This window comes from Lolium perenne, chromosome 7 (genome assembly GCF_019359855.2).
Source record: "Lolium perenne isolate Kyuss_39 chromosome 7, Kyuss_2.0, whole genome shotgun sequence".
Taxonomy (NCBI): Eukaryota; Viridiplantae; Streptophyta; class Magnoliopsida; order Poales; family Poaceae; genus Lolium; species Lolium perenne.
In genome coordinates, this window is record NC_067250.2 from 142,612,896 (window position 1) to 142,624,924 (window position 12,029).

Genomic DNA, 12,029 nt, shown 5'->3' on the forward strand with positions numbered 1-12,029 from the left:
GCATTAGTTATTAAAGAAAAAGGAAAAAGGGAAAAGAATAAAAAGGAAAAAGAAAAAAAAGGAGGAGGGGCAGCCGGTCGGCCACCCGGCCTGCCAGACCATGCGCCGGCCCACCCGGCCAGGACCGGGCGCCAACCGGACCGGGCCAGGCGCCGGCCCACCCGGTCGAAACCGGCCTGGCCGCTTCCTCCGGCCAGTGCCGGCCACCGACCGGCCCGCCCGGTGCGAGCCCCGGCCGGACCAGCCTCCCCGCCGGCTGGGCTTCACTTGCCCCACGCGCGGCCCACCGGGCGCTGCTCCGCCTGGGCTGCCTTCCTCCACGCGGCCCACCCGCCCCATTCGGCCTGGGAACCGGTCCAGCCGGGCTGCACGCTGGCCTGTCCGGCTGCTGCTCCGATCGGCCGGCCTGGTGGCCGGCTGGGCTGTTTTCTGCCCGTTTTTTTCTTGCTATTTGCTTTGTTTTTCCCCCAACGGTTTTATTTCTCCCTTAGCTATAAATACCCTTCTTCCACCTTGAGCTAGGGCAGTTCTTCCCATTCTCTCACCTCCATTGTTCCATTTTGAAGAACTTGCTCTCCCCTTTGATTCCTCCAACCATTCTTGCTCATTCTTGAGGATTTGAGAGAGGAGATCTAGATCTACACTTCCACCAAACCATTTCTTCTCTAAGTGAGGGAATCTCTTGGGATCTAGATCTTGGAGTCTTTGGTTGACTTTCCCCTTTGTTCTTCCTCTCCAATCTCATCCTAGCATTCGTTGCTTTGGTCGGATTTGAGTGTGAAGGACTTGAACACCTCTAGTGTTCTTGCTTTGCATCATTGCATAGTGTTGAGCTCTCCACCACGATTAGTTCGAGTGAGAGACCGTGAGCTTGTTACTCTTGGAGGGAGACCTCCTAGTTGGCTTGGTTGGTGCCCCGGTGATCTCTTCAAGAAGATTGTGAAGAGGCCCGGGCTTCTCCTTCGTGGAGCTTGTGAAGTGGTTGTGGAGCTTGCCATCTCCGGAGCGGAGGAAAAGCTAACCATAAGGAAAGGGCCATTATCCTTCGTGGGTGTGGTTCGGAGAATAGGGTGAGCCTTCGTGGCGCGGGGAATCCTTCGTGGGACCTCCACTCCTCCAAACGTGACGTACCTTCTTGCAAAGGAAGGGAACACGGGAATACATCATCGTCTCCGCGTGCCTCGGTTATTTCTATACCCGAGCTCTCTTTCCTTGTGATAGCCATCGTGCTTGAAGTACATATATCTTGCTATCACTTGTGCTACATATATCTTGTGCCTATCTTGCTTAGCTCTAGTTGCTATTGTTACACTTAGTTGAGCTTAGCATATTTAGGGTTTGTGCTTGTAAACTAAACGATAGTTTAATTCCGTATTCTTACAAGACAAATCCGCAAGAGTTTGTAATTGCCTATTCACCCCCCCCCCCCCCCCTCTAGGCGACATCTCGATCTTTCAGGAACACAGTAAGATTATCTCATGTACACATTTGGAAAACACTAATCATTGACAATGAAAATAATCTTATACTTCACCAAGGGAAAAACACAATAAAAAAACCAGCAACTCAGAAGTGGAATAACCATTTAGAAATATAGTTGCTCATAGTGTTGATAAAGACTTCGTGATTTTGATACGTATAATAATCTACTGCAAATCACTATAGCAATGTAAAAGAACATGGTGATCCTTGTAAGTTATAGATGCTGCTCGTTGTATTTTATTATAGATATTGAGTTCACCACTCTTGTATGCAACAGACGGGGAAAGATGTTCTCTCCTTTTGTTTTGAAGTACCAAGCATAATTCTAGAAAATAACTTCCAACGGAAACCGTACTTAGGCTGCACCACATTAAGAGTAACATTTTCTTTCTCAGGATCTTCTAACATATTTATCTTTTTAGCAGCTACAAATATATAGGCTTTTATTGTATAAATTAGGGAAGGCAATATAAACTTTCCGCTAGCTATCTACTTTGATGTGTTACTCCTGAGATAGTAAGTACACTTGCAGAAAACGAGTGCACACATGGAAATACTGATCCAAAGCTCACTAAGGTCATCTAGAAGGTAGTGACAATTTCTCGCATACTACTCCTCTGTTTCCTTTTATAAGACGGTTTGACGGGCTTAATTCAATTCACCAAAACGTCTTATAAAAGGGAACAGAAGGAGCACCTAAACAAATATGAAATAGTACCGGTTGCCAGATTATTACTGCATATCAACGGATCTAGAACAAACGGGACTGAACCGAACAAAATTGTGTAATGGATTTTGCAAAGAATATCAATGTTAGAGGTAAAAGTCAAAGTCGCATTCAACATCCTACATCTGAAATACTCCACAAACTTAATATGATTAAGTTTGTTTTAGAGAACTACAGTTTCTGAAAACAGTACGGCATCCAAACATACATGCCATGCGCGTCAAAAGAATAAATATATTCTTTCTAGTTTCTACCAAGTTTATCTTCTTTAACGGTGAAGTGTAGGAAAGGTACCGAAAGTAAAATTTCATTAAAACAAACACCAGAATGTTATTTAGAAGATATGAAGGGAATCTTAGAAGTTTTATCTTCTCTTTTTTTTGTTGCTATTTACAAGTATATTTTTTTTTTGAAAGTAGTTCAATAAAACAACAGGAATATATCTATACCTACTAATAAAGGAAGGAAGGTTTCTCCCCAATTTTTTCGTCCGTTTTTTCTTTACCCTTACTGTTTGATAGAAATTACGGAAATTGCCACCGCTTAAGTTAAGTCAGGCCGGCCTTGATGCCTACCGGTTCGTCAGCCTCGCTCGAGAGGACCTCCTCTTTGCTCTTCCCGGTACGATCTAGGTCGCTCTCCTCTTTTCCGGCTAGGCACGGCTTCAGCGCCTCCCCTCCCCGCCCACCTCCCTTTCTTCTCCCCTGCAGTCTTCTCCCAGGTCGACCGGCATGGACTTCCTTTGTCGTCCCTTGCGCAAATCCTCTGTCCTCCCGAGGCTGACAAGGATGGAAACTTGGAAATCTGGAGACCCAATCATTGAAATCGTTTTTGAAATTGGGATAGAGGAAATAAGGGAATCCAGGAGGAAGGAATTTGAGAAGGAAGTTTTATCTTCTGGCCAGTCCTAGCGCTCCCAGTCCCCACGGCAAGGGATCCCTCGATGTTGCAATCAATCTGGAAAAAAGGCAAAGGTTTCTATCTTGCATCTCACCAATCACTTTCTTCTCCTACGTTTTAATCTCCAAAATTCAAGTTCCAACAATGCTGCATTACTGCATCTTTTTGTTGTATTAATTAGTGAATCAATCTCACGACTGTTGCCCTTTTCTGCTTGCAGTCTGAATGAATAGACACTCGAATTTCATAGATGCGCCAGAGCGATTGTTGGGAGTTTTCTTCACTGCTGAGATTTCACCGAAGTCCACCACCATGGGTGTCTATGGGGACGTGATGCCTACCAATCAGCTGGCGCAATGGACCTTGCGGCGGCGGGATGTATGCCGCGCCACTACTCGACGATCTCAAAACCGCACACCAGCCGCTCTTGTGTAGGCAGAGTCGTTGATGTTGCAGTACAGCCGCTCTATTAGTACCATGTTAACCAACCAATTATATTATACAAGAGCACACAGGACATACTTTTGCAAATAATAGAGAGAGGTAAATCTATTCTGCGACATTCTTTATATGTAGTAGTGGAAATAAATCTGGAAATGATGTAGCTGCTTTAGTAGGAATCCTACTAGGATATATATTCTGCTGCAGAAAAAACCAATTTGTGTATGTATATAGGGATAGAAAACTAACATTTTTGTTAGAAATTATATTTTTTGTCGCTTACATTAGAACAAAATTTTCGCCGAAATACTCGGAATGTGTACATGTATGTTCACTTTTTGATACCTATTTCTTTGTTTGAAATGCAATTTTTGGTAATATGCATGGTTTGTTGATTTTTATACACGTCGTCCTTGGGCTATCATGGCAACTACAACGCACTAATTTTTTTCTTCAGATTTTGAAGACTAATGAAGACCAGCTTAATTAAAGTGGAAGTAATGTTAAATACATGATGAGTGTGCTCTTCCGCCGCAACGCGCGGGCATTGTCCTAGTCTATACCTAATAATAAAGGAGCTAAGGTTTCTGCCAAAATTTTCGTCCAACTTTTCGTTGGACCGTTTTGCCCTCCCACCAAATCCCATAATACATCAAATTTGCCATTATACCGGTTCAGTTTTATTTACCCTCCTCCCCACCAATTGTCTGGCACTCTGGCTACTCCCGCACATCCCTCCGGCGCGGCTGCGGAGGAATGACGAGGAGGCCACCACGCGGCGCGGCTGCGGACGAACGAAGATGAGGCCACCGCACGGCGCCACGCTCGGAATGTGAAGGCGGCGCGCGAGGCTGCGCGGACAAGCGTCACGAGGGAGAGTAGGAGGAAGATCTCGAGCAGGAGATCCCAGCGAAGGAGTGAATGGTAGCGACGCTCGGTATCTGCCCCGCCGGTGGCGTGCCGTCATATTCCATGGCGCCGTATTGTGCAGGGGATACAGGAGTAGTGAGGCATGTGCTTTTCTTGTGGAATACGCGCTGCAGCTGCCGCTGCCGAGCAAAGACGACGCGGCCGGCGAGCCAGAACACCGGAGCGGGAACATCCGGTGGCACCGACCGCTGAGGCAAGAGCGTAGTGCTGCAATTGGAGAATCCAGATCGAGATGCCAGGGGTGGACGCGGTGGCACTCCGTTGGGCTCATGCTACAGAGGCAGAGGAAAGATTATCTTCTCCTTTTCTTTTTTATTATATCAAAAATAGAAAGCTGTTTCTGTAAGCTGGGCAGCGTTGCACTGATTGGGCCGAAACAAAATGAATTAGGATGCCTAACAATGTAGTAAGGTCTGCCATAATTTTCGTCTTGCTTTAACTTGCCCCTATTTTTTTTGGAACGAATAGAGGCAATGATACCGGTTATGTGAAAAAACGACTCGTTAAAAATATCAGTGCCCGTCTGTTGTCCTACCAAAGCAAGAAAATGTCAGCGTGTCCGTTCTCCTACCCACGCACGCCCTGGGCTTTCTCGCGGCCTTATCTATTCTCTATTGGTACCAACGATATCCATCCAGAAGAAAACATAGGTTCGAGGGTTGAATAGTCCCACATCGTTCTCTTAGGGTGTATCCCACCTTAGGTTTATATACAATTGATATTCCTGGAGTATCACCAAGGTGAATCAACAGCTAGCACCATTAATTGGCCCGACGAAATATGTTGCCTACATATGAATTAAAGGAGAGGGTGTTGCCCGGTGTATCTAAACTAAATTGACTCGTGCTAAGTGGAGCATGACCAGGAGGATTAGCGGAGGGAAAGAGGCTAGCACTCAAATGCGAGTGGAGCGATCGGGGAGACACAACAGGGACTCAACCATGAGCGGCGGTCGATGATGGTGCTACTAGGTGCCTAAAAGAGCGGGGAGCAAGAACTGCCACGGATGGTCCAAGACACCTCACTTGAGGTGCCATCGGAGATTCCGGGTGAGGGGAGGGGAGGGGAGATGTGCGTCGGGCTAAGCGAGCACTATGGTTGCACCATGTGCCGTAGACCAAAGGGGAGGTTGGTGGATTGCTCTCTCACACTCAAAAGCCTTTTTCTTTTAATTTTGTTTCTCTAATTTTTTTTGACCAAATACAAAGAAAAAAGGAGGGGATAACTTCAGTAATAAAAAAGCCTTTGCCCATTTTGCCATTTTTTCGTCCGGACTAAAATCGCTCCTAGATTTGGACTGAAATAACCCAACCTGTCACCCACAAGTTGAAATAAATGTTCAATATTTTGGTCGGTCACGTCTGATAGGGCTGCACTCCCGACTCGATCGTTGGGAGATATGAAACATATTAGGTGGGAGAGCTGGGCGACGGGCTGCTCGCGATGGAAGTCAAAGGAGACTTCGAGGTCCTCATGCCCAGTCCTCCCTCCCATGGTGCTCCGTCTACTAGAGAACCGATGCAGAATAATTTCCGCCACCCATTGGTCCCATGCACGGCCGTAGCGACAATCGACTTTGGGCCAAAATTCGGGTGCGTTGTTGTTTTAGAACAAAAAAAATAGCTCCCGATGCAACGCACGGGCATGTTTCCTAGTCCCAATAATGAAAGCAAACAGATTCTGTCAAAATAACCTAATGTGTCATCATTAGTAGCGACAGCAGACACAAACACACTTTGAAGCAACACACACTCAAATATACCAGCACACCAGCAGCAACAACAACATTGTGACTAGTCATATGCATGCTACTTGCCATTGTGACTAGTCTTACCACACATGAATTTGAAGTTAATTAATCCAAGCGATCAATAGTGTTCTTAAAATATGTATCGTGGGAGCCATTAATCAAGAGAGATAATGCATATTGTTATTTTTGCTCAGTTCTGGGTAGAATACAGTTCGTATGGACATCTAGGCTATGGCTTAAATATGCCAACGCCGGTGGTATGGTTCATTCAGCAAATTTGGATCATTCAGCAGATCTTATGCCCTACAGCTCACAACGGATGTTGTCTTGGCACGCCATACAGTACACGGATTCTCCGCAACCTTTCCACACACATGAAACACATCGGAACCAAACAGCCAAAACATCTGCATTACTCATCAGTCAAAGCACAATAGGGAACTACCAAATCATGTCGTCATACAAAATTGCCAACATTAATCATCACAGTGTTCAAGATGCGGAGGAAGCTTAGCAGCAAAATCTCGAGGTATTTCGGCAACACAATGTTCACCATGGCATCACCAAGACAAAAGCTACAAGCATTCCAGCAGCTAGAGGTAGCTGGTAATTTACTTAACATGCCAAGAGTGATTCAGAAAATGATGAGTGGTACAGTGCCAACACCTAGAATCCCTGGGTCTTGTTACTCGGTAAACTTCACTACAATCTTTCCAAAATCATCGTGCATTAACGAACCTGAAATGGATAAACAAAAATATACGGTCAGTGGTTATTATCCATGAGAAATGTGCCATCCATTAGCTGTAAATAATTTATTAGAGAGAGAGAGACAGGTAGCACAGTGCACACATCAATATTGCTATCTGAAAACAGTGAAATATGGCAATTTTCTAAAACTAGACAAATAGCTTTTTTGGCTAGATAGTGTGAGTGTACTTGTATTTAAGATAAAGTTCAGTTTACTATAAAACTCTAATGCGCAGAGTAGACAAACAGCTATGTATCTATGTTTGATATGATGATATCTCTGCATTGATGTAATTTTGACTCAATATATATTTTTGATATACATACACCATTTTGTTTTTTCTGTCTATGTAAAAATTTCTGGCGTCCAAAGTTGTAGAACTCTAACATATTTATATTGCTTAGCATGAGGTGAGTGGATTTTTTTCACTTACGTGTAACTCACATTTTTTACCTTAGGCAAAAAATCAGAATACCTCAAAAGAATATTTGGAAAGCGGCGAATGGTGAGAAATTGAACTAAAAGAATATTACACATAAGAAGAAAAATATCCAGCACCTAAGTAGTATTAGAATCATTTAACTATAGAGTTGTTTGTTTGCGTGCATGAGTAGTGCTTGATGAGCTTTCATAACTTCAATCTCTATCATCCACTTTAGATCACTATCCCAATGTGTAATCTCACAATCATAAATTCACAATATGCTATTGAAGTGAATAATATCTGGTCATCACTAGACCCTCGGCCGCCGCAACCACCGTAAGGGAAGGAAGCCAGCTTTTGATCCTCTAAAATATTACATTAGTATTATGGATATCCAGCATAACTTGGTGCTGCAGCCTATCACCAAAACATGCTTCTATGGATATCTAGCATAACTTTGTGCTGCAGCCTATCACCAAAATATATCCTTCTATGGACCAGGGTCGCTACTGTGTCACTACCAACTGAACCCACAAGAAGGAATTCTGTGGAACCTAACACCTGATGGACAATACTACATCTGCAGCTCAGCGTATAGGGAGCAACTCTTATTACTATGTACATATGGCATATAACAGCCAAAACAGGGAGACTTGTATGCGTCAAAGGCGCGAATTCAATGCACGTGGTAGCCAGTTCAAAATACTGTGGGCTGCAGAACAACCAATGATAAGGGACTGGTTGACAGCAAGCATGGCAGTCCACAGGGTAAAAAATCATGGTATAAACGGCAAATTAGAGCATTTTCAATGGAAAACATATACTCCTATCTGTCATTGTGCGATTGTTTTAGATATTACGTAAAAAATATTTCCTAGTCCAATCACAAGTAGCTTTTCTGACAGATTGTTTCAAAATTCCGAAGATCGCCAACAGCATTATTTTTCAATTTTACACAAGAAGCACCAGTATCATAAATAGATCATAATCACATGAAACTTTGATACTGATTTCTTAAAATAACCATTAAAATCAAGCTATTTTATGTAAATAAAGGTTATTGAGAACTTGTCAAACGGAAGAATATCTGGCTACAAGGTTTTTTTTGTGAGAATCTCACTACAACTGGAACATGTGCTCTTGAAAGATACTTCTGCAAAACACAATGCTGTGGAAGAACAGCACATGCAAGTAGCTAACTAACTGAGGATTAAAAATCATGATTCATCTTATATACTACAATCATAATTTACATAAGTAAGCACATTTTGTTTTTTGCTTACTAAAATTGGAGATACCCAGCTCTAGGAATGAAAGGGTTCATCACACCGGAACGAGGTAAAGGGCTACCCCTTGACCGAGTGAAGGCGAGCCTGGATCCAGAGAGTGATGGATGATGGAATGGATCCCTGTAGAACCGCGAGGTACCCATTCTAACCCAGAAGGGTAAAGGAGCCAAGCAAGCTATCAGGCTCGCGAGGTACCCATTCTAACTCCAACGGCCCTCAGAAGAAAGCTATATGCTAGGGATAGACGAGGATTACCGGTAAAGATGCTTGATTAGCAAATCATACCCGGGGTGTGCGCAAGCCAGGATACAAGGCGGTGAACTTCTGCAAAACACAATGCTGTGGAAGAACAGCACATGCAAGTAGCTAACTAACTGAGGATTAAAAATCATGATTCATCTTATATACTACAATCATAATTTACATAAGTAAGCACATTTTGTTTTTGTTTCCTGTCTTACCGGTTTTCTCCAATTTTAATATGCTTGTAGTGTGTCAAAAAACAGAACATGGCACTACAGAGAGATAAATAACAAGACAATGAAGTTAAGTAGAAGATGCCCCACAGCACAGTACTTTGAAGACTAGCGCTTATGGAAGGCTTCGATGGATACATTCTCGATGACAGAGTGACCACAAAGTTTTGATTAAGAGTGTCTACATAGAGTTTCTGACCAGTCACATAGGTTTGCACTGATGATCTCTCTTTGCTAATTAGCGACTCCTTCAAAATCGATCGGTGCTAGATGAGAATATTCTTAAGAGCACTAATATACCAGTCACAAAAGCAAAATCTCTTGCAGGGGTATGTGGGATGCCTGACATAATGATTTAGTACACTATTCCATTTAAGGAAAAAAAGATCACAACATAGATGTAACAGTTCACACAATCAGACGCCAAAAAATGTACATCCAAGTATGAAAGAACAGGCTTACAGGCTGATAAGTACAATGTGGCACATAAAAACTGGGATATTTGGAGCAGAGAACAAGTAATACCTCAACAACACAGTTGCTAGCTAGCGTCACCTCAATATATCATCCTCCACGTCCTCAGTATCGTGATTGGCAAGACAATGAAACACTGCAATGTGCTAAAGCCCACTATCCCCACATCCATCAATATAGAACCAACCCTCTCCCTCTCAGATTCTTTCGCAGGCGAGATACCCTTCACCAGAACACCAGCAACTATGAGCAGCACAAACGGGAGCGTAAGAAGGACCCCAACCACAGCATCATCCTTGAGCATCTGTCGAAGAATCTGACGAGGGCCTCTCGGTCTCACAGCAGGCTCTTTCGTACGCTGGATAATAAGAATTTACACGCAATTCGAACAAACAATTTCAGAAGGCTGTCATATTAGGATAGAATGGAATGGTGAACATGTACTTACGCAGTTACACTACAGATACCTAGCAGTAGCTATTTCTAGTTCATGAAAATAACATAACTTGCTTCTTTAATTGGGAAGTTGGCTACTTAAATTAAGGACGTAAATTAAAGGGTGCACGAGTAAAATCCTATTACCAGTACTGTAAATTGCTGGGATCAAAATACTCAAGAGGACAACATGGTACCTGCTCGACGTCGGTGTTGTTGGAGTTGGAGTCGGAGTCGGAGTCGGAGGCCATGGAGCGCGCGGCGGCGAGCATGAGGGAGAAGGGTAAGAGGAATCCAGAGCCGACTAGGGCGTAGAGGGCGACCGTGGTCACCGCCGAGAGCACAGCGGAACCCTCACCGAAGGCGCGGCGCGCGACGACCATGAAGGCGTTGCACGCGGTGCCGACCCACAGCATCGCGTACCCCGCGTAGATGAGCGTGTTAGCCGCGGCGACGGCCAGGAACCTGAGCGCCGGCGGCGGCATCGCCGCCTTGGCCACGGACATGGGGCCGGAACCCTAGGCGCGGAAGGTGGGCGTGCGTGCTTGGGGTTTGTGGACTCTGTTCTCGTCTGGTCTGGTCTTAATCTGCTACACGCACATTGAGCTCTCGGAGCGGGTTTCCCCCTATTTGCTTTCCTGTGTTTGCATATAAATCAAGATATTGTATTTTCGTTGAGCAATTAATGAAAAGGGAGTTAACCTGGTCGGGAAAATAATATCTGCTACTCACCCGGATTTTTTTTCTTTTCGAAATGGGGTACCCCTGCCTCTGCATCAATTGATGCATACGGCTTTTTATTAAAGTATAAGTCACACCATAACAGTAGTAACAGTACACAATTATTACAGCTCATGGATCACTTAGAGTCTCAACATGGATAAGCCACTTAAAAAAGCTAGAAGAAAAAAGCGATGTATCATCATGATGTGAGCCTTTTCTCAGACCGCCAACCGCACTGGCTATAGAAATCCCGTGCGACCGTCGCCAAACGGTTGCACCCAATATCCATGTTCGGACGTTCCTCCACTGGCTGCAGGAAGGATCACATATGGATCCAATGAGTGACCAAAGGGATAACCTGCATAAAAGATGGAAAACTCCTTTTGTTAAATATAAAATCATTACGGACTGTCCATATAGCCCACAATAAAGCGCACACACCGACTCTAATATGGCCTTTATCTTTTTTTGGCACCCCATTTAACCAATTTCCAAACAAATTTGAGATACTAGAAGGAGGAGGTAAATTAAACGTCATATAAATAATCCTCCAAATGATTTTGGCAAAGGGACATGAAAAGAACAAATGTTGTATTGTTTCATCTTGATCACAAAAACTACATTTAGTGCATCCATGCCAATTCCGTTTGCTAAGATTGTCTTTGGTCAATATAACTTCCTTATGTAGGAACCACATAAAAATTCTGATTTTAAGTGAAACCTTGATCTTCCAAATATATTTCTTAAGATACCCTGTGTGTCCATTAAGCAAGTCTGTGTATATAGATTTAACACTGAACACACCAGAAGTAGTTATCGACCATCTAAAAGCATCCTCCACATCCGTCAATTGAAATATCATGAGGCAAATAACTAAATGGACCCATCTATCCCTTTTGTACCCAGATAAAGCTCTCTTGAATGGTCAGAGGTGTTGAGCCCATCACATGTGCTACCGTAACATTTGTATGGTTAACAATGTTGTAAAGAGTTGGGTATTGATCCTTAAGAGGCAGATCACCTAGCCATGTGTCTTCCCAAAATCTAGTATTTTGTCCATTTCCTACTACAAGAGACCCTCTTTTGAAAAACTCATCTTTGACATTCATTAAACCCTTCCAAAAAGGTGAATCCGTTGGCTTTGTTGTAACCTGAGAAAGTGTCTTAGTTTTCAAATATTTGTTTTGGATTATCTCTTGCCACACTCCTTCGTTCATAAGCTTGTAC

General features: G+C 43.6%; 1 protein-coding gene across 1 annotated transcript; it reads right to left on the reverse strand.

Moving 5' to 3' along the window:
* Positions 1-6,623: 6,623 nt before the first annotated feature.
* Positions 6,624-10,651, reverse strand: LOC127318728 (uncharacterized). The gene is made up of 3 exons (XM_051349210.2): positions 10,277-10,651; positions 9,696-10,002; positions 6,624-6,968 (listed from the first exon to the last, which is right to left on the reverse strand). The coding sequence occupies exons 1-2, from the start codon at positions 10,583-10,585 to the stop codon at positions 9,727-9,729; spliced, it is 585 nt and encodes a 194-aa protein (XP_051205170.1). The 5' UTR covers positions 10,586-10,651; the 3' UTR covers positions 6,624-6,968; positions 9,696-9,726.
* Positions 10,652-12,029: the final 1,378 nt, after the last annotated feature.